At 45.0% G+C, this 24436-nt stretch overlaps 3 protein-coding genes across 4 annotated transcripts; all 3 read left to right on the forward strand.

Moving 5' to 3' along the window:
* The first annotated feature begins 1659 nt into the window (after window positions 1-1659).
* On the forward strand, window positions 1660-10267 carry LOC114860744 (integrin beta-3-like). Its single transcript, XM_029159554.3, has 15 exons — window positions 1660-2044; window positions 2789-2874; window positions 3209-3413; window positions 3502-3754; window positions 3894-4056; window positions 4163-4324; window positions 4403-4498; window positions 4577-4666; window positions 4753-4887; window positions 4977-5406; window positions 7519-7741; window positions 8103-8203; window positions 8287-8406; window positions 8683-8849; window positions 9000-10267. Exons 1-15 carry the CDS (start codon window positions 1891-1893, stop codon window positions 9063-9065), a joined length of 2451 nt encoding a protein of 816 aa, XP_029015387.1. The 5' UTR covers window positions 1660-1890; the 3' UTR covers window positions 9066-10267.
* A 1172-nt stretch (window positions 10268-11439) lies between these two features.
* Window positions 11440-14335, forward strand: mettl2a (methyltransferase 2A, methylcytidine). Its single transcript, XM_029158360.3, has 9 exons — window positions 11440-11605; window positions 11945-12033; window positions 12154-12422; window positions 12882-12931; window positions 13043-13103; window positions 13203-13342; window positions 13425-13531; window positions 13671-13736; window positions 13828-14335. The coding sequence occupies exons 1-9, from the start codon at window positions 11469-11471 to the stop codon at window positions 13992-13994; spliced, it is 1086 nt and encodes a 361-aa protein (XP_029014193.1). The 5' UTR covers window positions 11440-11468; the 3' UTR covers window positions 13995-14335.
* A 145-nt stretch (window positions 14336-14480) lies between these two features.
* On the forward strand, window positions 14481-24402 carry tlk2 (tousled-like kinase 2). 2 transcript variants are annotated; one of them, XM_029158358.3, is made up of 21 exons: window positions 14481-15338; window positions 16332-16414; window positions 17823-17900; window positions 17982-18051; window positions 18134-18177; window positions 18356-18454; window positions 19064-19165; window positions 19321-19413; window positions 19592-19702; window positions 19796-19932; window positions 20055-20207; window positions 20291-20357; window positions 20459-20556; window positions 20840-20921; window positions 21285-21376; window positions 21487-21576; window positions 21747-21916; window positions 22080-22218; window positions 22739-22850; window positions 22969-23076; window positions 23158-24402. In XM_029158358.3, exons 1-21 carry the CDS (start codon window positions 15191-15193, stop codon window positions 23329-23331), a joined length of 2250 nt encoding a protein of 749 aa, XP_029014191.1. In that variant the 5' UTR covers window positions 14481-15190; the 3' UTR covers window positions 23332-24402. The 2 variants fall into 2 exon arrangements, with proteins under 2 accessions (XP_029014191.1, XP_029014192.1); XM_029158359.3 differs by lacking the exon at window positions 18356-18454.
* The last annotated feature ends 34 nt before the right edge of the window (window positions 24403-24436 follow it).

Consider the following 24436-nt stretch of genomic DNA (forward strand, 5'->3'; position numbering starts at 1 on the left):
GATTGCTTTGCGGGGAGATGCTAAACTCTGTGTAGCTGCGCGATGCATTTGAATGGCTGTTGGAAACACAGATGATAGGATTCTGGGACCTAACTGAACAAATCCTTGCCCTCATGCACTCAGTCACTACCCATTAGCCTCATTTCCATTTAGACACATCTCAGTAATGCAGACTAAACCCATGTGCCTTGCGTTGGGTGTTTGCTCGCCTGTGCTGTTCAGCGCTGGGTCTTGGACGTGGCCTCTCCTCCCTTTGGTGCCCAAAGCTGTGTGTTTACTTATTCGCACTGTCTCCTCCTCCTTATTTGAGCTGCCGCCCCCCGGAGAGGGACGCGAGCCGCAGGTCAGGAGGAGCTGGACATCACATAGCAAAGCATCACAACACCACACTGTCCCACGTGATCAGTTCTGGGGCACGTTTCATAAACCTGAGACCCCCCCCCCCTCTCAGTCAAACCTGGGGAAGCAGGGCTCCCTCAGCCTGCTGTGGTTAACCACGCACTGATTTAGTCTGAGAGCTATCGGCTCCCGGTGACAGCGTCTCAGACTCTGTGAAAAGCTTTAAAGGGCTCCACATGGATCTGTAACACGGGTCGGGACCCTTCCAGCCCCCCTTTCTTCCCCCAGCCCCCAGCCCCCTCCCCCTCGCTTCTTGTTCAGCCTTAATTGGCTGCCACCTGACCCCGTCTGTGGTTTTACGCAGAACAACTGATGCCGCGCTCGTCCTAAAATACCATTCGTCTGTGGGGGCAGTCTCAGCGCAAGATTTCAGAACCGATAGGTCCAAATCCGTCAATACTGGGGAGAGGCTTTGATTGCCTACGGTGCATCACCCGCGCTGTCCACCCACACCCACAGCTTAATGCCAGCACAACAGTTAACTATTACATCTTTTCTACTTATTCCTCCATTTCTGTCATTTCTTCCAGCAGCATTTCTTGGACACGGGTGGCAGTAACTTAGCAACCAGCCAGAGAATAAGAGCAAGGCACCGGGATAAAGATTCAATAAATGAACAAGTGCCGAGATAAGAGGCATTGTCTGCTTCTACAAGCCGACACGCACACACACACACACACACACACACACACACACACACACACACACACACACACACACACTCTGTTTTATTTGGATCTGCTAACTTTACACACACACACACACACACACACACACACACACACACACTGGAATAAAAACGTTTTTGCTGTAAAAACATATTTATCTGACTCCTTTTAGTGATGAGAACATTTAGCATTTGGTCCTTTTAGATTCAAACATACTTGAATAACATTCATGTTTTGATATATTTTATATATTTTTTTTCTATTTTTTCTCACTTTTTTCTCCATCACGTCCAGCAGTCAGCCGCTGTATGCTGTACTCATTCCAGTCCAGCAGAGGGCAGGCTAAGGCCCAAAACAACATAGATTCCACAGGACTCAAAAAAGTTTTCCCACTTTTACTTCTGCTGACGGAGGATGATGTCAATCATTACTGTACGTTCCCTGCACTGTAACAAATCAACGCACTGAACCCAGCGACTGTGTGCCTTGCCAAATGCTTGAGGCGCCCAGAAACGTGCTCATCTCCACTAATTAACACCAGCATCGCATTAAATCAGCCTGCCACTGATTGGCCCATTCCAAACGTGTCTGGAACGCCTGGGTTTGCAGTTAATAACTGATTACAAAATCTCCTCTAGTTTCTACATGTCAGAAGTTACATGTAAATAAAACTGCGGGTCCATGACGTGGCCTGCGTTCGTTCTCTCGCCTTTAGCCGTTTCCTCATCATCAACCCTTTTGTGGGCGCTCACGGCCGCTCGGAGGCGATCCAGGAACTGCCGCGGACTCGGGGAGTGGATGGAGAGGCTGCGTCGTGCGGTGAATGAGAAGGAGGCGTTCAGCGATAAGAGAACAGCCCCACAGGGAACACGGGCGCGTCGTGTCCACTCCACTGCACCACCTTCCAGCCATGGTCGCCTTCTCCCACCGGGTGCTGTCACTGCTCCTCCTGTTGTCGTCAACATCGGAAGTTTTCGGTATGTTGTTCTGGTTTTATTTGACTTCGGGCTACTTTTAAAACTTTCACCTGTTTGGGCGTGTCGCTGTCCGACGTTTGAGGGCACGCGTGTTATTTGATGATCGCTCCTATATAGTGCATGTCTTCAGACTTTTTTAGATCGTTTCTTTAGATCTGATTTGTGATGGAGAAACTCACTGCTGGAGTTTTTACTGTCTGTCCTTATATGGGAGCGAAATCAGTCAGGATGCGCTTCCCAAAACAAGTTGGCCCGTGTCCCGTACACTTCCACAGTGGAATCTGATGTGTCTGACTGATTACTGTGGAAAATTCACGTGTGGGAATGTCCGTGCGCTCCGTGGACGTGTCTTTTACAGTCCTCACCTTTAGTTGTGTATCATCATTTCTGTCACGAGTTACTCAAAAGTAAAAACCTGTTGTCATAGTATGTTTCGGCATGTTTCATGAACATACATTCAGATGAGTGTTTAGCTCAAGGCAGCCACACCCATAGACCCACTAGATAACAAAAGTAAACAATCTGAATCACAACCATGTGTTCATAGTCTCAGATTTCCTGATGTTGACTGCTTAAGTTATATTAGATGCACTGTGCAGAGGTGTGTGCTGTACAGCAGTGATGTCAGCGTTTGAGGAAACTGGGCAGATGTGCATGTTCAAACCAACGGAGCCCAGTGGGTTTCCTGCAGAGGCCGCTCTGCTGAGGAAATGTGTTATACGTGTGTTGATGTGATTATGGCAGGCTCCAATATCTGCACGTCGCAGGGAGTCACCACTTGTAAGCAGTGCCTGTCGGTCCATCCCAGCTGTGCGTGGTGCTTTCAGGAGGTAACAACCCCAGACACACAAACACACACACACACACACACACACACACACACACACACACACACACACACACACACACACACACACACACACACACACACACACACACAGAGTTATAGCTGCTCCTGCCAGTCACCGCTCAGCATGTCGAAACTTCACCCACATTCTTTTTTTATCACCACATTTGACTAAAGGCAACACCGGAACTGGTAAAAGCCACACTTCAGCAAAGACATATCAAGTCCAAGACCGAATGCAAACATGAGACGTTTGTTCATTTCTACTCCTTTATATTTGTTATTATCGCTTGGGAGACTCACTGTGGTCTTTTCAGGAATTCGGGAAGGGGGGATCCAGTTTGTCCCGCTGTGACCTGCTGCAGAATCTGCTGAGTGAAGGATGCAGAAAGGACTCCGTGGAGTTTCCCACCAGCAGCCTCACCATTAATAAGAACGTCCCACTCAGCGACAAGGGCTCCGGCGCATCCGGTGATGTCACGCAGATCAAGCCTCAGAAGATTCAAATGACCCTGAGACCAGGTAGCCTCATACGTCTGCTGTATCCAGTATAACAGTCAGTCATGAGGTTCTGTGCCAATGCGCTGCTGGTGGTCTGCTCCGCTGCCAGGCGACTCCCAGCGTTTCACCGTGACGGTGAAGCAGGTGGAGGACTACCCCGTGGACCTCTACTACCTGATGGACCTGTCGTATTCCATGAAGGACGACTTGGCTCGCCTCTACACCCTGGGGAACAGCCTCGCCGCCGCCATGGGCCGCACCACCAGCAACCTCCGCATGGGGTTCGGAGCCTTTGTGGACAAGACCACATCTCCCTACATGTACATGTACCCTCCTGAGGCCATCCAGAACCCCTGCTATGGGTGAGTGCAGAGGCCTTCGCTTGTTGTCACGTCGAAGGCGGCCATTTTATATTAATATTATGCTCAGTTGTGCTTGACGCCTTTAGAAATAGATTTTTCTCCCTTGCTGGGTTTCTATTCCCCTGTCACCTATATACAGCATTCAGGAGACATGCCAGGCTCAGTTTGGATTCAAGAACGTGCTGTCGCTGACGGACATGGTGTCACGCTTCACCGAGGAGGTGGGGAAACAGCGCATTTCTAGGAATAGAGATGCTCCAGAGGGCGGATTTGATGCTATCATGCAAGCTGTTGTGTGCAAGGTAAACATGGCGGCTGCAAGCCAGCACATGCACACACACACACACACACACACCCTATAGACAGACCTGAGCGTACGCATCAGTGGCCTCCTCCTCATCTCCTCAGGATCAAATTGGCTGGCGTCCGGATGCTTCGCACCTCCTCGTGTTCACTACCGATGCCACAACTCACACCGCTCTGGATGCACGATTAGCGGGAATTGTCCAACCCAATGATGGACAGTGTTACCTGGACAGTGACAACCTGTACAACAGATCTACAATCATGGTAAATGAGGCCTAATAAATGCTAATAAATAGTTATTTAAGTTGTTTGATTCCTGGATTTTCTCCCCGTGTCTTCCAGGACTACCCTTCTCTGGGAATTTTAAGTGAGAAAATATCTGAAAATAACATCAATCTGGTTTTCGCTGTGACCAGCTATGTGGTGCCACTGTACAAGGTAAAGCAGCTGCACTGCTTATTTACTGCAGGGAGGTTTTTTTTGCAGGTTTAATTATTAAAACTGTCTGTTTATCAGGAGTACAGTCAGCTCATTCCAGGAACAACTGTAGGAACGCTGTCCGGTGACTCTGGGAATGTCATTCAGCTCATTGAGGACGCATATGCGGTGAGTGCAGTGTGCGTGTGCGTGTGCGCATTAAAGTTGCTTTCAGCGTAATGTCAGTAATGTGACTGAAACTTCATGCCGAGCAGAAGATTCGCTCTAAAGTGGAGCTGGAGCTGCTGGGGGTCCCGGAGGAGGTGAACCTCCTGTTCAATGCCAGTTGCCTGAACGGTGAGCTCGTCCAGGGAGTCAAGTCCTGCTCCGGCCTCAAGATCGGCGACACCGTACGTATTCGCCGAACGCCGTGGCGTCGGCAGCCCCATTCACTGTGGTACGTCGACAGGCGTCACCGCAGGCGTGTCTCTGTGGGTAGGTGTCGTTCAGCGTGGAGGCCCAGCTGCGTGGCTGCCCTAAGGAAAAGAGCCGCACGTTCACCGTCAAGCCCATCGGCTTCAAAGACTCCCTGGAGGTCACGGTGGACTTCGCCTGCGACTGCCGGTGCGCGGAGGACGCGCGGCCCGACAGCCCCGTGTGCAGCCGGGGCAACGGGAGCTACGAGTGCGGCGTGTGCCAGTGCCACGCGGGCCGGCTGGGCCCGCGGTGCGAGTGCTCGGTGGAGGACTACAGCCCGTCGGACGACGCCAACTGCGTGCCCAAGGCGGGCGGCGCCGCCTGCGGCGGGAGGGGCGACTGCCTGTGCGGCCAGTGCGCGTGCCACGCCAACGAGTTCGGCCAGGTGTGGGGCAAGTACTGCGAGTGCGACGACTTCAACTGCCTGCGCTCCAAAGGGGCGCTTTGCTCGGGTGAGTCACCGACGTCCGGTGTGTGTGTGTGTGTGTGTGTGTGTGTGTGTGTGTGCGTGTGTGTGTGTGTGTGTGTGTGTGCGTGTGCGTGCGATGACTGTCGCTGCTGCCGATGGCGTCACACGCTGCCACAGGTGAATAGACTGGTGAAGTAAAATGTACTGGATGCAGGTAAATGATCTTGTCCTCAGAACCTGTGTTTAGACATTAGCGCTGCGCGCTAATCGTTAGCCTTTAGCTCAGAGTCACGTGTTCAGGCCTTTTACTGTGTAACCTCATTTTAAAACCTTTTTGCAGGCAATGACGTCATTTATGAGGAAAACTCAGAGAGTCCGTCGATAAACAGGTTTTGGTTAGTTTACATACCTTCCTGTTTCTCAGCTTGATCCCTGGCTTTTTCCCAGTGTCCCATCATGACACACGGCATGCGGCCTGTAAATAATTGCGTCACGTGGCCTAACGTAAACAGTACGAACGGCCTGCGCTCCGTCAGGCCTGTAAACACTGTGCTCGTACTTCCTTAAAAGCTGGTGACCATCCACAGGCCTCTCACCTCCATGCAAACGTTGCTCAATCATAGTGAGCACAAACTACGCCTAGGCGTCACGTACAACAACTTCAGCTACACTGGTTGTTACGTGAATGATGACATTACAGGTTTTATCTTTCTTCCTCTTTATCATTAGAAACAGGCTTTAGAACAATATCAATCTCAAGGAGCCACATTAAGGAGAGGAGCATCGTGATCTAAGCACACGATGCATGTGTACAAGAACGCTGGTTGCCAGAAATATGACCTGCTTGTATCAACACGAAGGAGTTTCTCAAGAGAGGCATTTTTTTCTGAGACACAGCCATTAAAGGCATTCAGAGATAACACCCAGGCCCTGGCCGTAGACGCTCACCCCCTACCCCACCCACACACACACGGCTGGTGGAAGACGCTCCACGGGGCTTAATTTGGGATCATTGTGTCTCGCCGTTGTTGTCTTGGAGCCCGAGCGTCCCACTGCCTCGGCTCCACTGCAGCTCCCGAAGCCTCCGTTCCCTGCGGCTGCGTGTTTCTGCCTCTGATGAGGCGCTGTGGGAGCGGGTGCGGGGCCGGAGAGCAGGATCTAGCAAGCATCGCCTAGGGGACCATAAAGACGAGGGGAAGCGAGAACTGGAAGGTTTGCATTCCTCTGCAGGGGATTTGCCCAAACTCCTCCAGAGTCTGCTACGACTCCGTCCCCTCTGGACCTGGTTCTGTTGTCTCCCTGCGTTTCACCGCTCTGTCTCCGTCCCGCGGATGTTGACCTCCTCTAAAGCTCAGGCATGTGATCAATGGGCACGGTTGCTGTGCAGGCTCAGAGAGGGAGGCCGATGATGTCACACCTTAAACTCTTCTTTATGCGTGTGTACAACTAATGAGAACAAGGCATCTGTTCAGCAGTGCTTCACTGGTGGCTGTGTCTGATCCCACCACTCCGTAGGAGGGAGGCAGAGGTTGACAGGGTGGAGGCTGGGGAGTTGTTGCCTGGCTGGTACAGCACCGGATGATTTGTTTTGAGCCCTGGAATTAGTACCTTTAGACCCAGTGTTATATGTCGTGACTCCTCCTGTCTGAGCTGTGACTCACACACTTTGCCCTTAGTCACCCAGCACCAAATCCTGTTTGTTGCTACGAATGCTGAGGTCTGGTCTTTACCTTTGTTTAAGGTGAGGTAGCCGCATGTTTTGATGGTGAGTGTCTCTGTAATCCTGGGTTATTATGTCACCATTTATTCCTAGAGTGACCTGACTTTGAGCTTCCTACACTTTATCAGAGCCTGAGAATGTGTTTGTGTGTCTGCTAGTAAGGAGCTGGGGAAACTTTGTTCTGTTCTTTCCCAATAATACATTTCCTGCCTTTGTTAGGTTAGTGATGATTACAAGGAATGCTTCTGAGTCAAACTATGTTGAAAAAGACCACAAACACACACACACACGCACACACACACACACACACACACACACACACACACACACACACACACACACACACACACACACACACACACACACACACACACACACACACAATTGATTTGCTTTTGTAGAATTAATAGACCAACGATCTCCTTCTCCACTCAGACAATGGAAAGTGTAGCTGCGGCATCTGCCAGTGCGACGCCGGCTGGAAAGGCGAGAGCTGCAACTGCAGCACGCGCACGGACGCCTGCATGTCCAGCATCGGCCTGCTGTGCAGCGGGCGAGGCACCTGCCAGTGCGGGGTGTGTCAGTGCACACAGCCCGGAGCCTACGGAGCCACCTGCCAGAAGTGTCCCACCTGCCCCGACTCCTGCACCATGAAAAGGTAATGTGCCACTGCTGCACAAACAGGGGAACTTACTTCACTATAGTGAAGATGGTGTTAAAGCCTTGTTCTGACAATGATGACGGTGAATGAAAATACAAAGTGTTACCAAATGTGGAATCATGTTGGCGTCCCAGTACTTTTTGATTGGATGAGCACTTATAATTGGACCATTAAGATCCCCCACTAACCCAGTTAGTGATGTCATAGACTTCAGGCTCTGCTAAAAGAATCCCTGTCTTTATATGAATGGGGGAAAATGCCTGTGACAACAAATTCTGATGTTAATGTACAATAGGAACGTTAAGTGTGCTGGAAATGAGCGTTGTGTAATGCTCACAGTGTGGGACTGTGTTCGCAGGGATTGCATTGAGTGTCAGCACTTTCAGAGAGGACAGTACACCAAAGACGGCAGCTGCAGCAGGATCTGCAAAGATGACATCAGAGAGGTGGAGAAACTGGGTAAGAACTATTTCATCTGTATGTTTGGTAATAGATTTGGATGCTTTTCTTTGACCTGCGTCTGCGTCGTCTGTCTCCCTTAGGTGTCAATGAAAACAATGCGGTAAATTGTTCATACAAGGACGAGAACGACTGCGTGGTGCGTTTCCAGTATTATGAAGATGAGAGCGGCAAATCCATTCTGCTGTTGGTGAAAGTTCTAGGTATCGAACAACAGTTAAGCTTCTTTATTAGAACGGGGCAGCGTGTCAATATTTGTGTGCGATTCTAGGGCAACGGGGACTCGGTGTGTGCATCTCGTCACATCCCCAGGTCATTAGGCGCTGCTCATTCTAACCACATCTCAACCCAGACACGTTGGAGTGATGAGGGGCTTGTGCAATCAAGCATTAGGCAACGGCTGCTCCACTTCATGATGCGTCTTCACTGCTTCTCTGGAAACTAACTCTCCTCTCTGTGCTTCTTACCTGTTACCTAAGAGTGCCCTGAGGGTCCGGACATCTTAGTGGTGACGATGGCGGTGGTCGGGGCCATTCTGCTGCTGGGCCTCGTCGGACTGCTCATTTGGAAGTTGCTGGTGACTATTCACGATCGCAGAGAGTACAAAAGGTTCGAGGAGGAGAGAACCAAAGCCAAATGGGATACGGTGAGAAATCCAGTCAAATAATACACACATTTAGTGTGTGCCACAGTGGTAACTCACTAGTGAGTTATCTTCCCTGATGGTGATGTTATAGAACTCACAACAGTATGAAAATACGTCAAGCAGCCTCACACTTGTTTCTTTGTTTTACAGGGAAACAACCCTTTGTATAAAGGAGCCACTTCCACCTTCACTAATGTAACATATAAAGGCAACTAACTGAGCTGAAACAGGGCGTGAAGACCTCAGGGCTTAGAGACAGAGATGGAATGTAATAGCAGAGGAACGAGGGGAATATGATCATTTGCTCATGTGCAGTGGTGGGAGAAGTATTATGTATTAAGTAAAAACAGAAATACTGCAAGGTAGGACCACTCTCTACTGTCCTGCATTGGGAATCTTACTTTAATTTGAATTATTGTACTTTTGAAATTGACACTGGAAATAATAAAGTCTATTGTTATAGATATAAACAATTTTATTCCATTAATCTTAATCCCATTTGTACTTATATTTTTAAATACTCAAACAAAGTAGAATACCATAACATTTTATTTGAGTAAATGTACTGTATACTTCCACCAGTCATGTGACCAGCTACTGTAGCTGTTTAGGTATTGCTGTCAACATGAACTGTACATATTGTAAAAATAGTTACGTAACTGTGGGTTGGCTGCAAATGAGCATTACTGTTCGTCTGTTTTATCTAACTATGCTGTCCATGCGTTCAGAACTTAAATTGATTATATTTTATTAGAAGGTTGTGGGTTTTTTCATCTTTAATCACATAGAAAAATGTACTTACATAAAATGAGTCGCCATAGAAGTGAATAAAACTATGTACAACTTTCCCAGCCCTTTTTAATGGTAATGTGTATATATTGTTTGTTAAAGATGGAAAATTATCAATGTATATTGTATATAAAATAAATACCTAGATAGACATAAAATAAGCAGGCCTTTTAAGATCCTTTTTCTAATAATTTCAAAGAAAGCATTCAGTGAAAAACCTGCTGACTTGGTTTACTGTGCGGCTGTGACCTACATGTATGATAGTAGAAATGTTTACTTCATGATTGGTATATGGTGAGTTCCTTTTTTTGAGTTTGAGTTTCAGTTCTGTACCAAAAAACAGTGAAATGTGGCATAACTGCTGATTTTATTCGATGTGATTTTTTTTCCACTAATGTTAGTTGTGTATATGGGCAGATTTTATTAAATGTTAGGAGTCATATTGTTCTGTAACTGTAATTGCAGCCTTTATGTGGGAGATAATATTGTGTGTATTTTACTAGTACAGCTAGGGGGCCAAGGCCTAAGTCATGGAATAGTTTACTCATTGCTTACTGTTTTGTAATTGTAAGCATAATTATCAAATAAAAGTTTCATTTGTTTTATAGTGTTTACACGAGAAAAAAGTCCCCTATTGTACATCTGCTTCTGTTTCATCAACAAAGGTCAAGTCTTCTTTAATCATTTAGAAGGGATCACATTTAAAGTCTAAAAGTCAAATTATTTAAATATTTACATTCAGGGACCAAAGCAAAGTTTTAACAATGCTTGAAGTAAAAATAGTAGAAATAGTAATGTGCATTATGTTGTGGATTAGTATTTCAGTAAATATGCCCAGTGTGTGTCACACCTATTCTGTCTCCAAGCTTGATTAAGACAAATTAAAACACTGAAATATCCAAATATAAATAGTCAAACTCATTACGCATATTAGAGATGTGTGAAAATATATTGTTTTGTTATATTTGTGTCACACATTTAGTTAATAATTTAGATTGTTGTTATTGAACACATTAAACTGGTTTGCTATGTTCTTATAGAACATGTTCAGTAAGTGTGCTACTAAAATGAGTATCACTCTGTGGTGGGGAACATTTCCTTTGACAGCATCCAGTCAAAATGCATTTACATTATCATGTCATGGAGTGTTTCCTGTAGAATGTTGCCCAGCCCAAAGTTTCCTAACTATCTGTCCCTGTGCATGTGTCCAGTGGCTGATGTGCAACACATCAAAAATCTATCTAGCTTTGCCACCACATCCCATTCAAACCACAAAGAGTCTGCAAGTCATTATGAAGACATTGTTTAATATTTTGTCATTAGTTGAGATGTTGAGTTGAGTCATACAGTTGAACATCCCATAAGTATTATACTAAGTGATTCGTATTTGTTTGTAACATCAGGAAGAGGTCTGCTAATACCCGAGCGGAGATGATGCCTTTAACCCTACAGTAATAGATTAGTATTTATTATACATAAAATTTATTGAAAATGGTTGCTAAGAAGTAGTTCCACCACAAAGCAAAGCTGATCCTGGCACATGTCTCCCTCTAGTGTGTGAAAGTTGCACTGATCAAGCGCTGCAGAACATCTGTACATTCACAGAGTCAGCTTGTGTGAGAGCTAAATGAAAGAGGAGCTGGAATTTTTAGTAGTTTAGATCGATTACTTATCTGAGAGAAAATTTAAGTTCGTCGGGCAGCTGAAATTCAACTGAAACTTTTATTATTAAATACAAACCTTGTCATTGTCGCACCGCTACATTTCCGACAGTCCTTAAATGCAGCACTCTTAAAGGCAGCGCTCTTCTTCCGTCGCGTCAGTTCCAACATGGCGGCGCCCGATGTCGCCGCCGGAGTGGAGGGAGGCACCAGTTTGTCCGAATCACCCACCGGAGAGGTGAAGAGACCCCAGTTCGGGACGCGGTTCCTTTCGGACCCGCGGCAGGTCTTCCAGCACAACGCCTGGTAACTTATTGCTGCCAGCTGTTAGTTCGTCTCTGTCACACAGGGACGCTCCGTTAGGTTCCGGGAGATCAGTAACAAGTGTCTGGGCACTGAGAAACGTGGGAGCCTTTATTTATACCATGTAACCTGTCACTGATGGAATGTTTGTTGTTGTTTTGATTGGGGAAAATATGATTTTGCATTAAATTGAGTATAGAATAAAAGAAACGCCCTGATTCAATTACACCTGAGTCTGTATCACATGACGATTTCCAGTGCTTCTACGTGGCTCTGGGCTGCTACTTGTGTGCATCACTTCACACATGCTGGATGCTGTAAGTAACGTCGTGCTGTCAACAGGGACAATGTCGAGTGGTCTGAGGAGCAAGAAAGAGCCGCCAAGGAGAAGGTGTCAGAGAACAGCCAACCACTTCCTCTGGAGAAACAAGGTTGCATGTTGTTTACACTTTAACCACATACTGTGATTGTGAGTTGTGAGTGAAACCCAAGTCTGACCTTCATCTCACAACATTGCATATCTCTAACATTTCATCTCGCTTTTGTTTCAGAGGAGTATGACAGTCGGGCCAGTGATTACTGGAATGACTTTTACACGGTCCATGAAAACCGTTTTTTCAAGGACCGACACTGGCTGTTCACTGAGTTCCCAGAGTTGGCCCCTCAGTTCAGCCTGAGCCACGAATCCCATCCTGAGGTCTCTGGCACAGACGGCGTGCAGCGGAATCGCTTGGATCAGGAGCAATGCGGAGAAACCGCTGCTCTGCCTCACGCTGATGGTGACTTCCCAGGCTCCTCTGCCACATATCGAATTCTGGAGGTGAGGGATTATATGATACCTCTCACCTTTTGTTGTCTGTGAAAGGTACAAACTAGACTGTTATGTTATGATCATTTCTAATGGAGTACCTTCAGAGAACAACACTGGCTTGTGGCCTGTGATCGTCTATAAACCTGTGAATTTTGGGGCTGATCCAGTTTTAGATGTTGATAAACGACAAATGCTTCCAGATATTCATCCTCTCTAAAAGAAGAATGGCTGTAACAATACAAAACTCAGGGTCGGACATTTAAACTTCTTCAGGGAACTGCTTACTGTTCTATTTAATTTATAACTGATCTAATGAAAACATTTTCTACTAAACCAAATTGGGAGGACTGTGCGACTTTGGCAGAGGTTTACATTTTCTAGTAATTGCAGCAATCTGTGTTGGCTACTGGTTTGTCAGCGGATGCAAACGGGAGCCCAAACAATAAAGCCTCTATGTTCTCTCTGCAGGTTGGCTGCGGTGTGGGCAACACGGTTTTTCCAATACTGAAAACCAACAAGTAAACCGAGTCAACATATTAGCAATTTACTGTCTCCAGACACAAAGTTTAAATGAGCCCTACTGTAAAATGTGAACTGGAAGCTCCAACTGCAGCCTTGTTTCTTTGCAGTGATCCGGGACTCTTCGTTTACTGCTGTGATTTCTCCAGCACTGCTGTGGAGTTAGTTAAGGTGAGACGCCAGGGATAATGAGAGGATGATGTGTTGATTGCTGCTCATCTCCAGAGTTGTGGGCTAACTAATGAAATAAAATTGTCTTCTTGTTACCAGACTAATCCAGAGAGTGACCCAGGGCGCTGCTTTGCCTTTGTTCATGACTTGAGTGATGTGGAAGCCAATTACCCTGTGCCCGATGGAACCCTTGATGTTATAGTGCTTATCTTTGTGCTATCAGCGTTGCATCCCAATAAGTATGAACTTTTCTCTCCTGGTGTAATTCAGTGAGGGGTTAGATGCTGCAGTGGTTTTCTAAAAGTTTCACCCCTGTTGCAGGATGCAGGCGTCGATCAGTAGATTAGCACGGCTGTTGAAGCCCGGGGGAGTGATGCTGCTCAGAGACTATGGTCGCTATGACATGGCACAACTACGATTTAAGAAAGGTTAGTCAGGCCACTAGTTCGGACCGGTCAGTCTGTCCTGTTCATTAGTATTTCAATGTTTCCTGACTACAAAGTAACATCAAAGCAAATTGACATTTTGAGGTATTTAAATATTAATGAAAGAAATTTGTTTCTTTAGGACGGTGTTTGTCAGAAAACTTTTACGTCCGAGGAGATGGAACAAGAGTGTATTTTTTTACTCAAGGTAAAAATTCAGGCCATATTAGTGAAGATGTGATTGTGATTATTTACTTTTATTATTCATGTGAAAATATGCCTGTGCTTCTTCCTTTCAGATGAACTTCACGAGCTATTTATCGGAGCAGGGCTTGAAAAGGTTCAAAACCTTGTGGACAGAAGGCTACAGGTGAACAGAGGAAAGCAGCTCACCATGTACAGGGTGTGGATCCAGTGCAAGTACCGCAGGGCTCCAATTCAGGGAGAGACCACCGGCCTGGCATGACCTTCAGCCTGAAACCAAAGCAGCGCTGGCGTCTTTCTGACAATTTGTGGAAGCGAGGCGCTCCGTTGAAGAGGATGCAACTGGATAGTTTAATTGCTTACTTTTAAACTTTCCCAGCTGGATTTATGTTGATAGATTTGTTTAATGAGTGGCGCCGCAGTACAAGCTTGATGATTTCTCATTTTCCTCTGATGAGCTCAGTGATGTGAGAAAGGGCTGGCGTTTTTATTCTGGCAGATGCTGTTTTTAAATTGGCTGACATTTTGTAGCACACTTCAATTTATAGAAAACACTTAATTACCTTTTTTTTATACAATAAATAAAAACCTGTGTCATGTTGAGCATTTTATTTTGCCTTTAAATCCTGCTTAGTGTCCTGATACTGGGCCCAATAATGTTTTTGCTTTCTATAACAACATCTTTAATGACAAAATCACTATGTTTGAATGCATTTAGCAATTTATTAGTATTATGTAAGTACAGTACGTGGGTGTGAACATCATGGGAATGGCAACTTTGTGATAAGTGATCATTTGGTGGTTGTGTGGGTGGGCACTGTTAAATTGTATTGTGTACAGAGGGATTTGCCATTGGTCCAGACAAGAGATTTGAGGCAGGCGTGGACTCAGCGAAGGTGAAAATACTTCAACAATCTCACGAGAAAATATGAGATTTCACTGATTATTGTTTACATTGCAAAAACATTAGAACCGAACCGAATCAATCCGGATTCTAATGAAACGGATTGCAAACGCATAAGTTCCGAAACAGATTGGCTTCACCGTCGCGGCGAGAAAGACGACTGAAGCCCAACTTTGTTTTGGTCTGGTCTGGTCTGGTCCGGTCTGGTCTGATCTGAGCTGAAGCCCAGAACCCGAAATTCATCCCACCACCGGGGGAGAAAAAGATAGGGGTAACGTTAACTCACGCTAGCTCGCAGACATTATTTACACCTGGTGAAAAGCATTTCGAGGATCGCCATTGTGTGGCAGGAAGATACTCGACATAGGCACGGGTGGGTCCTCGGGGAGATGGATGTGATGGGTATCCCCGCCTAAGGAGCATCGAAAGGCGGGTTTAGGGTACCCGGAGTTGTCGAGGCCTCCCAGGGAATCCACCGTCTCCTACCTCGAGCAGCACCGCGCGCTCCCGTCTCCTGAGCGTTAACGTCCAACACGCGAGAGACGCGGCTGTGGATGCGGCCTAGCCTGGGAGGGTCTGTCGAGCACCAGGGAAACAACGGGGACGGTTCCAGGGATAACAACAGGCCCGCTGGAGCGAGGGAATCTAAAATTGCAGTAAGCATCTCTTCAGGTTGGCGAACAAAAGCAACTATTGTGCCAGGTATGTTTTACAGCAAAGCCGGGCGTCGTGGCACGAGCATCTGACAACACAAATCTGAGAAGATGCTTCCTTTTGACAGACGCTAGCATGATGCTACCTGACGCTAGCACTAATGGCTTTCGTAAAATAACGTGCTGTTGTCTAGGTGTTGCCTGGTGGTCATTTTCTTATTACATAACGGTGCATAGACTCGTGTTTATACACATTCGCTTGATACGTTACGGGACTAAATGGAGTTGACTGGCACTGGCGAGTGTTAACCGTTAGCTCTTGGTACGCGATGCTAAGTTGAGGCTCGTTAGCTCGCGTGTGCTGTGTTAGCTAGCCACCTCGCCTGTGCTCCCTGGTCATGTATGCTTGATCTGCCGGTGATAATGTTATCTGGGCCAACGAAACACGATGCAGACTTGATTCATAACTTAACAGGAAAAGGACCACAGCGTAGTCCTCAGTAGACACGGATGCTACTGGTTATCAGTGTACTTGAACCACAGGCACAGCAGTCAGTGTTGGGCGTGTAACTTAAACGTTAACCTTTGCACAAGCTAGCAAGCCTTTTTTGTCTATTGTGGCCTTTTTCAATGCTGTGATTATTCTTGGCAGTTTCTGTATTAGTGACCTTTCATGAGCCCAGCGCCATGTAACTTTGGCATAAGATGCCAGGGTGTTATCACTTAACGTTCTAGTCGTCCAAGCAGTGACTTTACACATCTGGCTTCTATCTGATGCACATTTAACTTTCTCTAACTGGAAAATTTAGCATTTTGGTTGTTTTACTCAGTAGCCACGTTGTGTATGTTGTGCCAACATAACACACATGATGGTGAAAGTCACTATTGTCAGGTTTTGTTGATGATCCAGTACAGGAATTTTCCACATCTATATACTAAAAGCAGCCATGACTCATCACAACCAAAGCAGCGATCCGTCACTCCCATTTGAATATACCAGACCTCATAACGCCTTCCTTAATCTGTGCTCTTGTCTTTGCAGCCATGATGGAAGAACTGCATAGTCTGGACCCCCGGCGGCAAGAGCTGTTGGAGGCTCGCTTCACTGGGGTCGGCGTGGCGAAGGTTTGTGTTTTAAGACGTCAGAGGTGCAGCATGGGAACTGTCATCTGTTAAAATTGCTTAGATTTTTTGCTTTTCTTGATTGCACATTTGGTGGATCTCTTCCTTTCTTTGTCTCATCATGACTTACTATCATTCTACTGTTTGGCCTGGACAAGCTTGGCCCGCTCCTTTTCTTTGTCTGTCTCCGGAGAAGGTTGAGCTGTGTCTGTGTTTTTGGCTGGCATGATATGGCATCTCTCCCTGGCTCATGATGTAGTGGCTGTATATGCAAGTGGCAATGCCTGCCAAAAGGGCCACAGACGGGACAGGGGTGGTAGAGGGAGGAGGAGTGTAGGCATAGGAGGAATGCAGAAATAGTTTTGACCAGGTGTGACTGAAGGCTGCATTTAGCCTTCGTCTGCTTGTGTCTAGAGATGTCTTCGTGGAAGGTGATCTTGGAACAGTTAGAGAGCAAGAGTCAGTGCCAGGAGTGGGCCTTGTGCCAGCCATAGGCAGAGCTAGACCCATGGCATGGCTGCTGCTGCAGAGAAAATGGCAGCTCTCGAAAGCGTCATGCCACAGCCACCTTTTTATAAGAAGAAGCTATGTTTGTGAGGTGGAAGTGAGAGAGGAGGATGTGAGCAAATAGTTATGAAGAAATGTGGGTTGGTGGGTTAGAAGCCCTTTGGTGTCAGAAAGCAGCTTAGAGATTTTTCTTGACCTTGAATATGCCCTGTGGCACGGCTGTTCTCTGTCATCACTGAGTTGGCATAAAAGCAGCGAAAATTGTTATGCTTTCAGGACAAAGAACTTGCGCACCTTTTTGGTAATGGAACAAACGCTGCCTCCTGAAAATGGTTCCTGAAAGTGCATTTCCTTTTGAACAACCATGATCAAATGATTTTTGTTCGGGTTCGGGAGCTGAAAATGGGATGATGTTTTTAGATCGAGCAGGGCATCTTTCACTGGCTTTTTCCATGGATGGAAAAAAGGAACTGTTAAGACTATGGTGAACAGGAGGAAAATGGATGACATTATCTAAAGGTGACAGACAGAGGGAAGAATGCATCCCCAGCAGCATGCCTAATGTTCAGCCATTTTAGGAGGGTTCAGTGAGAGAGCTCTAGTGTGCACTGAATGACTAAGTATCTCTCCCTGATTGGACAGTGCCGGCAGAATTCTGATGTGATTCATTTGACTGACAGGCATCTCCTAGGGAACCAGCATTGGGACTGATACAGGTCTAGATTCTGTAGGAAGTTAATGGCGATGGTATTTAGCCAAACCGCTACATCTGTTTCCTCAATTTGTCACCCATTTTTACTCGAGTCGATTCATGCTCATGTCCACATTTTTAAGTCTTAACATCTTTTTTTTTTCCTATCCTTATGTTGGATGTTTTACATATTTCTACTGTCTTCTTTCCCAGGGCTCGGGTCAGAGTCAAAATGAGTCATCCAATCAAAGTCTATGCAGTGTGGGCTCACTCAGTGACAAAGAGCTAGAGGTTAGTTTCTATTACATATTAACATTGTCTTGTCTTGTGTTATCTTGTGTACTTGGTTAACTGATACTTTTTTTCTGACAGACTCCTGAGAAAAAGGCAAATGACCAGAGAGTGAGAAAACGGAAAGCAGACCACTTTGACAGCAGCCAAGGTAAGATTCTCCTCCTCCTGTGACCATCCCATCATGTGTTCATAATAACCGCCTGTCTGAGCTTTGTGCCTCTCTCTTGCAGGTAAAGCAGGGGCACGGGGACATAAAATTAGTGATTATTTCGAGGTGAGTTGTCTCTGCTGCTCGTGTATTGAACAGAGCTCGTGTTTTTTTGTTTTTTTTTTCCCAGTATTGGGTGCCTAACACTTTCATACTTCCTTCCTAACCCCCTTTTTAGCCATCTTGGTCTTTCCATTAAACTTCTTTCTTTCGTTCTCTCTTCTTTTCTTCACGTGGCTGTCAGTTTGCGGGTGGTAGCGGTCCTGGTACCAGCCCTGCCAGGGGAATCCCACCAGTAGTTCGCTCTTCCCCACAGCATTCCCTCTCCAACCCCCCTGTCACGGTGAGCACGTTTGGTCCATGGCCTGTCTCATTCCTATACATTTTTTTGACACCCCTTACTGTCTTTTATTCCTTCTGCTCTTCTCTTATCGTGAGTGGTTTGTCACTGTCATGCGAGGTAGATGTGATAGTACCATTGTCTCTGGAAACACAATTAGCAGTCGGTATGAAGTGAAGCCACAGATGCATTTTATTTGTCATCGTTGGCTAAAGTTTATACAACTAAATCCAAGGAAATTATAAAAAGGGAAACTGTAGCAAAGAAATGTAGATTTTGGCAGTGGGCTGTAGAGCTGTTGTCATGCTGTATGTTTACAGGCTGAGCTGTAATGGTATAGTCATTTTGAGCTTTAGCTGTTTTAACCTAAACCACTTCACATTAGTCTTTGTAACTGAAGCAACAGAAATGCTCACGGTGGATTTCTGCCTTTTTGAGATGTTTTATGAAGTTTGTGGTGTGTGTTTTTGTCTAATCCACTACCACTTTACTGCTTCTGAGTTCAAGTATAATAGGGAGTATCATTTTTATGCAAATAGTTTCATGTTTAATCGCAGCTCTCAGCTGCAGGTCTTGATAATATCTTTTAATGAGCTGAAACTCTGTCTACAGGTGCAGCAAGGGAGCCCCTCCTCGGTCAGCTCGGTCAACACAGAGCACTCGTCATGTTCGATGAAGCCTGTTTCACTTCACATGGTCCATAAAGCCACACAGGTAATTCACACGTTCAGTCATGGCTTTTAATCTGCTTTATTATAATCCCTTAATATAAACTGGAACAGTGATTTGTAACTAGAACTCTTGTTTAGAACGACCCGTTGTATGCATTATTAACATGGCCACTGCTTTATGGTCTCTGTACCTTGTAGTCTGACCTTACTATAGAGAAACTAACAGCAATGGAGAACAACAAAAACTCAGACCTGGAGAAGAAGGAGGGCCGAATAGACGATTTGCTGCGGGTACTACACTACTACTATTTTAAACTTGGGACTTGTTTTTTTTTTTTTTTTTTTTTTTTTGTGAATAAATGTTAATAATTGTATAATATAATTGCTTTTTGATTTGAACAAGTTAGAAGTAACACAACTTCTGTTCTGTCTGAACAATTACAACATATTTGTTTATGTCCCACTTTAGACAAATTGTGATCTGAGAAGACAGATTGATGAACAGCAGAGGATGCTGGAGCGATACAAGGAACGCTTAAATAAGTGTGTGACGATGTCGAAGAAGCTGCTCATTGAAAAAGTATGTTCTTCTAAAAGCAGTGGAGATCATATACTTAGAGAGTAGTTTCCAGAATAAGTGCATGATCTTAAGGTTTGACACGCCTTCTTTCAGTCTAAGCAGGAGAAGATGGCATGCCGGGACAAAAGCATGCAAGACAGGCTAAGACTGGGTCACTTCACCACAGTGAGACACGGGGCGTCATTTACTGAACAGTGGACAGATGGATATGCGTTTCAAAACCTAATCAAGTAAGGGTCTTTCTCTTGTGCTTGTTGCGTTTTTAGCTATTCTTGGAGTAGTAAACAGTATAACATAGGTGCTGTCATTAAATATGTACAGTATGTTGTAATAATTTATCATCTGCTTTCAGACAACAAGAAAGGATTAACTCCCAGAGAGAGGAAATCGAAAGGCAAAGGAAGCTGTTGGCTAAACGCAAGCCACCCTCCATGGCCCAGACCCCACCTCCGAGTCTGGAGCAAAACAAACGCAAAAGCAAGACCAATGGAACGGAGAGTGAAGCGTATGATTGCTTTTTTTTCATATTTCCCGTTGGCTTCCTGCCTATATGGTTGTAGGGTTAAGGTTGGTTTGCTATTCTCACAGGTTATCACAGGCAGAGTACCATGAGCAAGAAGAAATATTCAAGCTAAGACTGGGCCATCTTAAGAAGGTAATGCTGGTTCTGACATTTTGTCTGCGTGTGTATCTGTAGCGTTTTATTGTTATTTATTTATTTAAATAAATAAATATACATTTTACTGTGTTTTGCAGGAGGAGGCTGAGATTCAGGCAGAGCTAGAGAGGTTGGAGCGAGTGCGAAACCTTCACATTCGTGAGCTGAAAAGGATCCACAATGAAGATAATTCCCAGTATGTTTTTTTTCTTTTTTTTTGACATCCATTACTAAATAATGTGTTCAGCATGTGTGCAGGTTCTACTTCATATTTGTAAATATGAAGTATAATATATGCATTCTAGCAAGCAGCTGACATTGTTAACAGTTTGTGCAGAATAACCTGCTTAGACAGATTTGATATAACTCAAAGTGGCTTTGGTCTCAATGGAACAATCTAGGCTACACCTGAGCACGTAAGTGGGCCTTAGTTTCAACCTGTGCTTTACTAATTGCTGAGCTTGTTTCATCCCCTGCAGATTTAAAGATCATCCAACGTTAAATGACCGATACCTGCTTTTACATTTACTTGGGCGAGGTGGTTTCAGTGAAGTTTACAAGGTAAGAGCAATTACTTATAATTATTTATTTGTCAGTTTGGTAAAATAATAAGTATGTAATTAATAATGTATAGTTTAAAAAAAGTACCTGTCTTTGGTTGTTGCGGTGTTGAAAACAAAAGCATTTATTTTAGGTCACTCCAGGCTGTGCGTGGTATTCTTTGGAAAATATCAGAGGACGCAAACTAAATAACACAAAGCTATTGTTTTCACTTTCAACTAACGGATTTTGAGAGACACTCCATAAATCTGCTGTCACGAGTAGTAAAAATGATAAATAAAGGCATCCATTTATTTTTAGGCACGTCTCTCAGTAAACAAAGTTATGTCAAAAGCAGTTCATAACTACAAGATCTTGTTCCAGGCATTTGACTTAACGGAGCAAAGGTACGTTGCAGTCAAAATCCATCAGTTGAACAAAAACTGGAGGGATGAAAAGAAAGAAAATTATCATAAGTGAGTTTGTTGTTATCTTTCTAGCAATGTGACATTTTTTCACCAGATTTACTGGCAGTAATATTTAGATTTGAAATCATTAATTAAAGATGGAAATGCTCTTGTTTTAGACATGCTTGCAGAGAATACAGAATTCATAAAGAGCTGGACCACCCACGAATAGTTAAACTTTATGACTACTTTTCACTTGATACTGACTCGTAAGTAATTTTATTTTTCTCCCCCGTTTAATATTTTTTAAGAAATCTGTTCATGTTTATTCAGATGGTGATATTCTGTCTTCATTTTTAGTATATAGAGCCTTAACTTTGTTCTTGACCAAATCAATCTCGCTAAAGTGGTTAAATCTTTCTTCTTTGTTTGGGAGCAGGTTCTGTACAGTCCTGGAGTACTGTGAGGGTAATGACCTTGACTTCTACCTGAAGCAGCACAAGCTTATGTCAGAGAAAGAGGGACGCTCCATCATCATGCAGATTGTTAATGCTCTCAAGTACCTCAATGAGATCAGACCGCCCATTATCCACTACGACCTTAAACCCGGTGCGTCCACACACAGTGACTGATAACAGTACAACTACCTGATGGGAAATCAAGAGCAATTGATTGGCCTCAAATCGTATCATTGGCCATGATGATAAAATTAATATAAACTACAAGTTACTTGGCTCTTATTTGAATATAAACCTTTTGTCCTCCTGCTCAGGTAACATTCTCCTGGTGAATGGCACTGCCTGCGGGGAGATCAAGATAACAGACTTTGGTCTGTCAAAGATCATGGATGATGATAGCTACAACTCAGTGGACGGGATGGAGCTGACGTCACAGGGGGCAGGGACATATTGGTAGGACCCACACCAGTAGATGATACTGAGTTTGTTTTTACCATTGCACCCTGCTCCTTTAAGGGTCAATGTCATATCAAGTAGTATGACCTTATGTATTTGTTTATGCCTGACTGCTTGCCGCTCCACAGTCCCTTTTTTAGTATAGGAAAAAAAAAAAATCATAATTTTCCTGTGTGGACTAGGTGAAGTGTATTTATTAATATCAGTAAGGGTTTTATCAAATGGGTAACATGTCCTGAAATTAATTTGTCATGTAATGCTTTGGTCGCAGTAATACGTCTTAGTGTATATATACAGATGTGCATGGCATCATCGATTTAAATGACAGTTGTGTAACATCCACTAAGCTGGCTGTAGTACAAGTACACACCCAAATGTTTCCTCAACGAGATGAACCACAAAGCACCCAATTTAGTACAGCCACGCATCCCGAGCTTTAGGAAGAGCCAGTGGATGGTACATTTGGGTTTGTTAAAATGGGTTCATATCAACACAGCTACCGCCTGTTCCTCTCCAGGTACCTGCCCCCTGAGTGCTTTGTGGTTGGAAAAGAGCCACCAAAAATCTCCAACAAGGTGGATGTGTGGTCTGTGGGAGTCATTTTCTATCAGTGTTTGTATGGTCGCAAGGTAGGAGCCTCTAAAGACTAAACCTATCACAAAAATATATCCATTTTTAAATGATAGTGACGTTCTGACAATCTATAAACAGACTTTTTTTTTCCCCCAACACTTATTCTCATTTTAGCCCTTTGGACATAACCAGTCTCAGCAGGACATCCTGCAGGAGAACACCATACTGAAGGCAACAGATGTGCAGTTTCCTCCTAAACCTGTAGTCACACCTGAAGCTAAGGTAAATCCCTTTGGCCCCACTTTATTCTTAGTTTGCAGCCTTCACATTCTCTGTCTCTGACACTGTTCTTTCTCTGTCCAGGCCTTTATAAGGCGCTGTCTAGTCTACCGTAAGGAGGACCGCATTGACGTGCACCAGCTGTCTAGCGACCCATTCCTTATGCCTCACATCCGCAAATCTGTGGCCTCCTCGGGCACCTCGGCCATGGCTGTGGCCTCCACATCCAGCTCCTCCAACAGCAGCGCCTCAAACTGAGCCCGTGCTTCTGAACTGACTGAGTTCCTTTAGGAAAAAAAAACAAGGGGAAAGGGCAGGGGGGGCAGCGCAGTACGGCGTCCCCACCTACCGACAGCATCCCGCCTTGCCGTAAGGAGCCCAGAGGTGACTGGTCAGCCGCTGCCAGGAAGTGGGTGAGGAAGGGGGACCCATGTCGCTGTTCATCCCTCTCATGTCCACCCACCTCAGCCTACCTGTCCTCTTGTCTCGGAGGTGGCACTGTTCTGGGGGTCAAAGCCCTGGGCGACTCGCACAGCATTTGGGCGAGGTTTGGCACTGTTTTGGTGAAAACGGGGTTCAATGTTTTGGTTTTTTTTTTTTTCTGCTTAAAAAAAGAAATAATAGGTATAGGACAGCTTGAGCTTGGCCAGATGGGAAGAACTGCAGAAGGTATCATATCCATGTGCACTCACACACACACTCGTGCATGAGCTGTTCTGGTCCAAGGTAATCTGAACTCTCAAAGTTCAAACTTTTTTTTTTGTTTGGGTTATTTTTTTTTTGGTCTTCATCTCACTGAACCAGTCTGACCTGTCAATGTACTGAACCCCAAGTATCTATGGCACTGTCACCAAGTTTGCTGTTCTGGGATTGCGTGCCCTTAAGTTCTAGGCCCAGATAGTTTTTGACGAGGAGGCCCAGAAGCTACGCCACCCTCATCCTTCCTTTCCATCTTCTCGTCAAACTCCTGTGACCAAAGCTTATAACTTCCAGTTGGTGGCAGTGTTCCACCTCCAGTTTTTATAATGAATGGTTTTAGAATTGTGTTATTTGATATGGAGTGGAGGCTGTTTAGGAATAATTCCTTTTACATTAAAAATTTAACCAGTTTCACGGAGAAAACAGTTTGTATTCAAGTTGCCTTTAATTAGAACTTCTACTGTTTTGACTGATTTCCCCCCATTATCAACACATATTTATTTAGGTATGTTTGAATTTATTTTTGGCCAATAAAATGCAAGGGGCTGATTTACCTAATAGAACTGTCGGGGGATGATTGGGCCTTAGCAGAGAGTTACATAAACCATTAAATACTATTGGTTAAATGTGTTTGTTGTTCTGTCTGAGTGGGTTTACATCACTT

The sequence above is a fragment of the Betta splendens genome, chromosome 8 (assembly GCF_900634795.4).
Source record: "Betta splendens chromosome 8, fBetSpl5.4, whole genome shotgun sequence".
NCBI lineage: Eukaryota > Metazoa > Chordata > Actinopteri > Anabantiformes > Osphronemidae > Betta > Betta splendens.

What these genes read in the sequence shown, in the direction of transcription:
- mettl2a (XM_029158360.3), top strand. Translation starts at nt 11,469, where the DNA reads ATGGCGGCGCCCGATGTCGCCGCCGGAGTGGAGGGAGGCACCAGTTTG. An exon ending in CCAATACTGAAAACCAACAA is followed by an intron (nt 12,932 to 13,042) that starts GTAAACCGAGTC and finishes GTTTCTTTGCAG; the next exon opens with TGATCCGGGACTCTTCGTTT. An exon ending in TCAGCGTTGCATCCCAATAA is followed by an intron (nt 13,343 to 13,424) that starts GTATGAACTTTT and finishes CCCCTGTTGCAG; the next exon opens with GATGCAGGCGTCGATCAGTA.
- tlk2 (XM_029158358.3), top strand. Translation starts at nt 15,191, where the DNA reads ATGCGGCCTAGCCTGGGAGGGTCTGTCGAGCACCAGGGAAACAACGGG. An exon ending in AAATTAGTGATTATTTCGAG is followed by an intron (nt 18,178 to 18,355) that starts GTGAGTTGTCTC and finishes CGTGGCTGTCAG; the next exon opens with TTTGCGGGTGGTAGCGGTCC. An exon ending in CACAATGAAGATAATTCCCA is followed by an intron (nt 20,557 to 20,839) that starts GTATGTTTTTTT and finishes CATCCCCTGCAG; the next exon opens with ATTTAAAGATCATCCAACGT.
- LOC114860744 (XM_029159554.3), top strand. Translation starts at nt 1,891, where the DNA reads ATGAGAAGGAGGCGTTCAGCGATAAGAGAACAGCCCCACAGGGAACAC. An exon ending in CAGAGAGGTGGAGAAACTGG is followed by an intron (nt 8,204 to 8,286) that starts GTAAGAACTATT and finishes TGTCTCCCTTAG; the next exon opens with GTGTCAATGAAAACAATGCG. An exon ending in CCAAAGCCAAATGGGATACG is followed by an intron (nt 8,850 to 8,999) that starts GTGAGAAATCCA and finishes TTTGTTTTACAG; the next exon opens with GGAAACAACCCTTTGTATAA.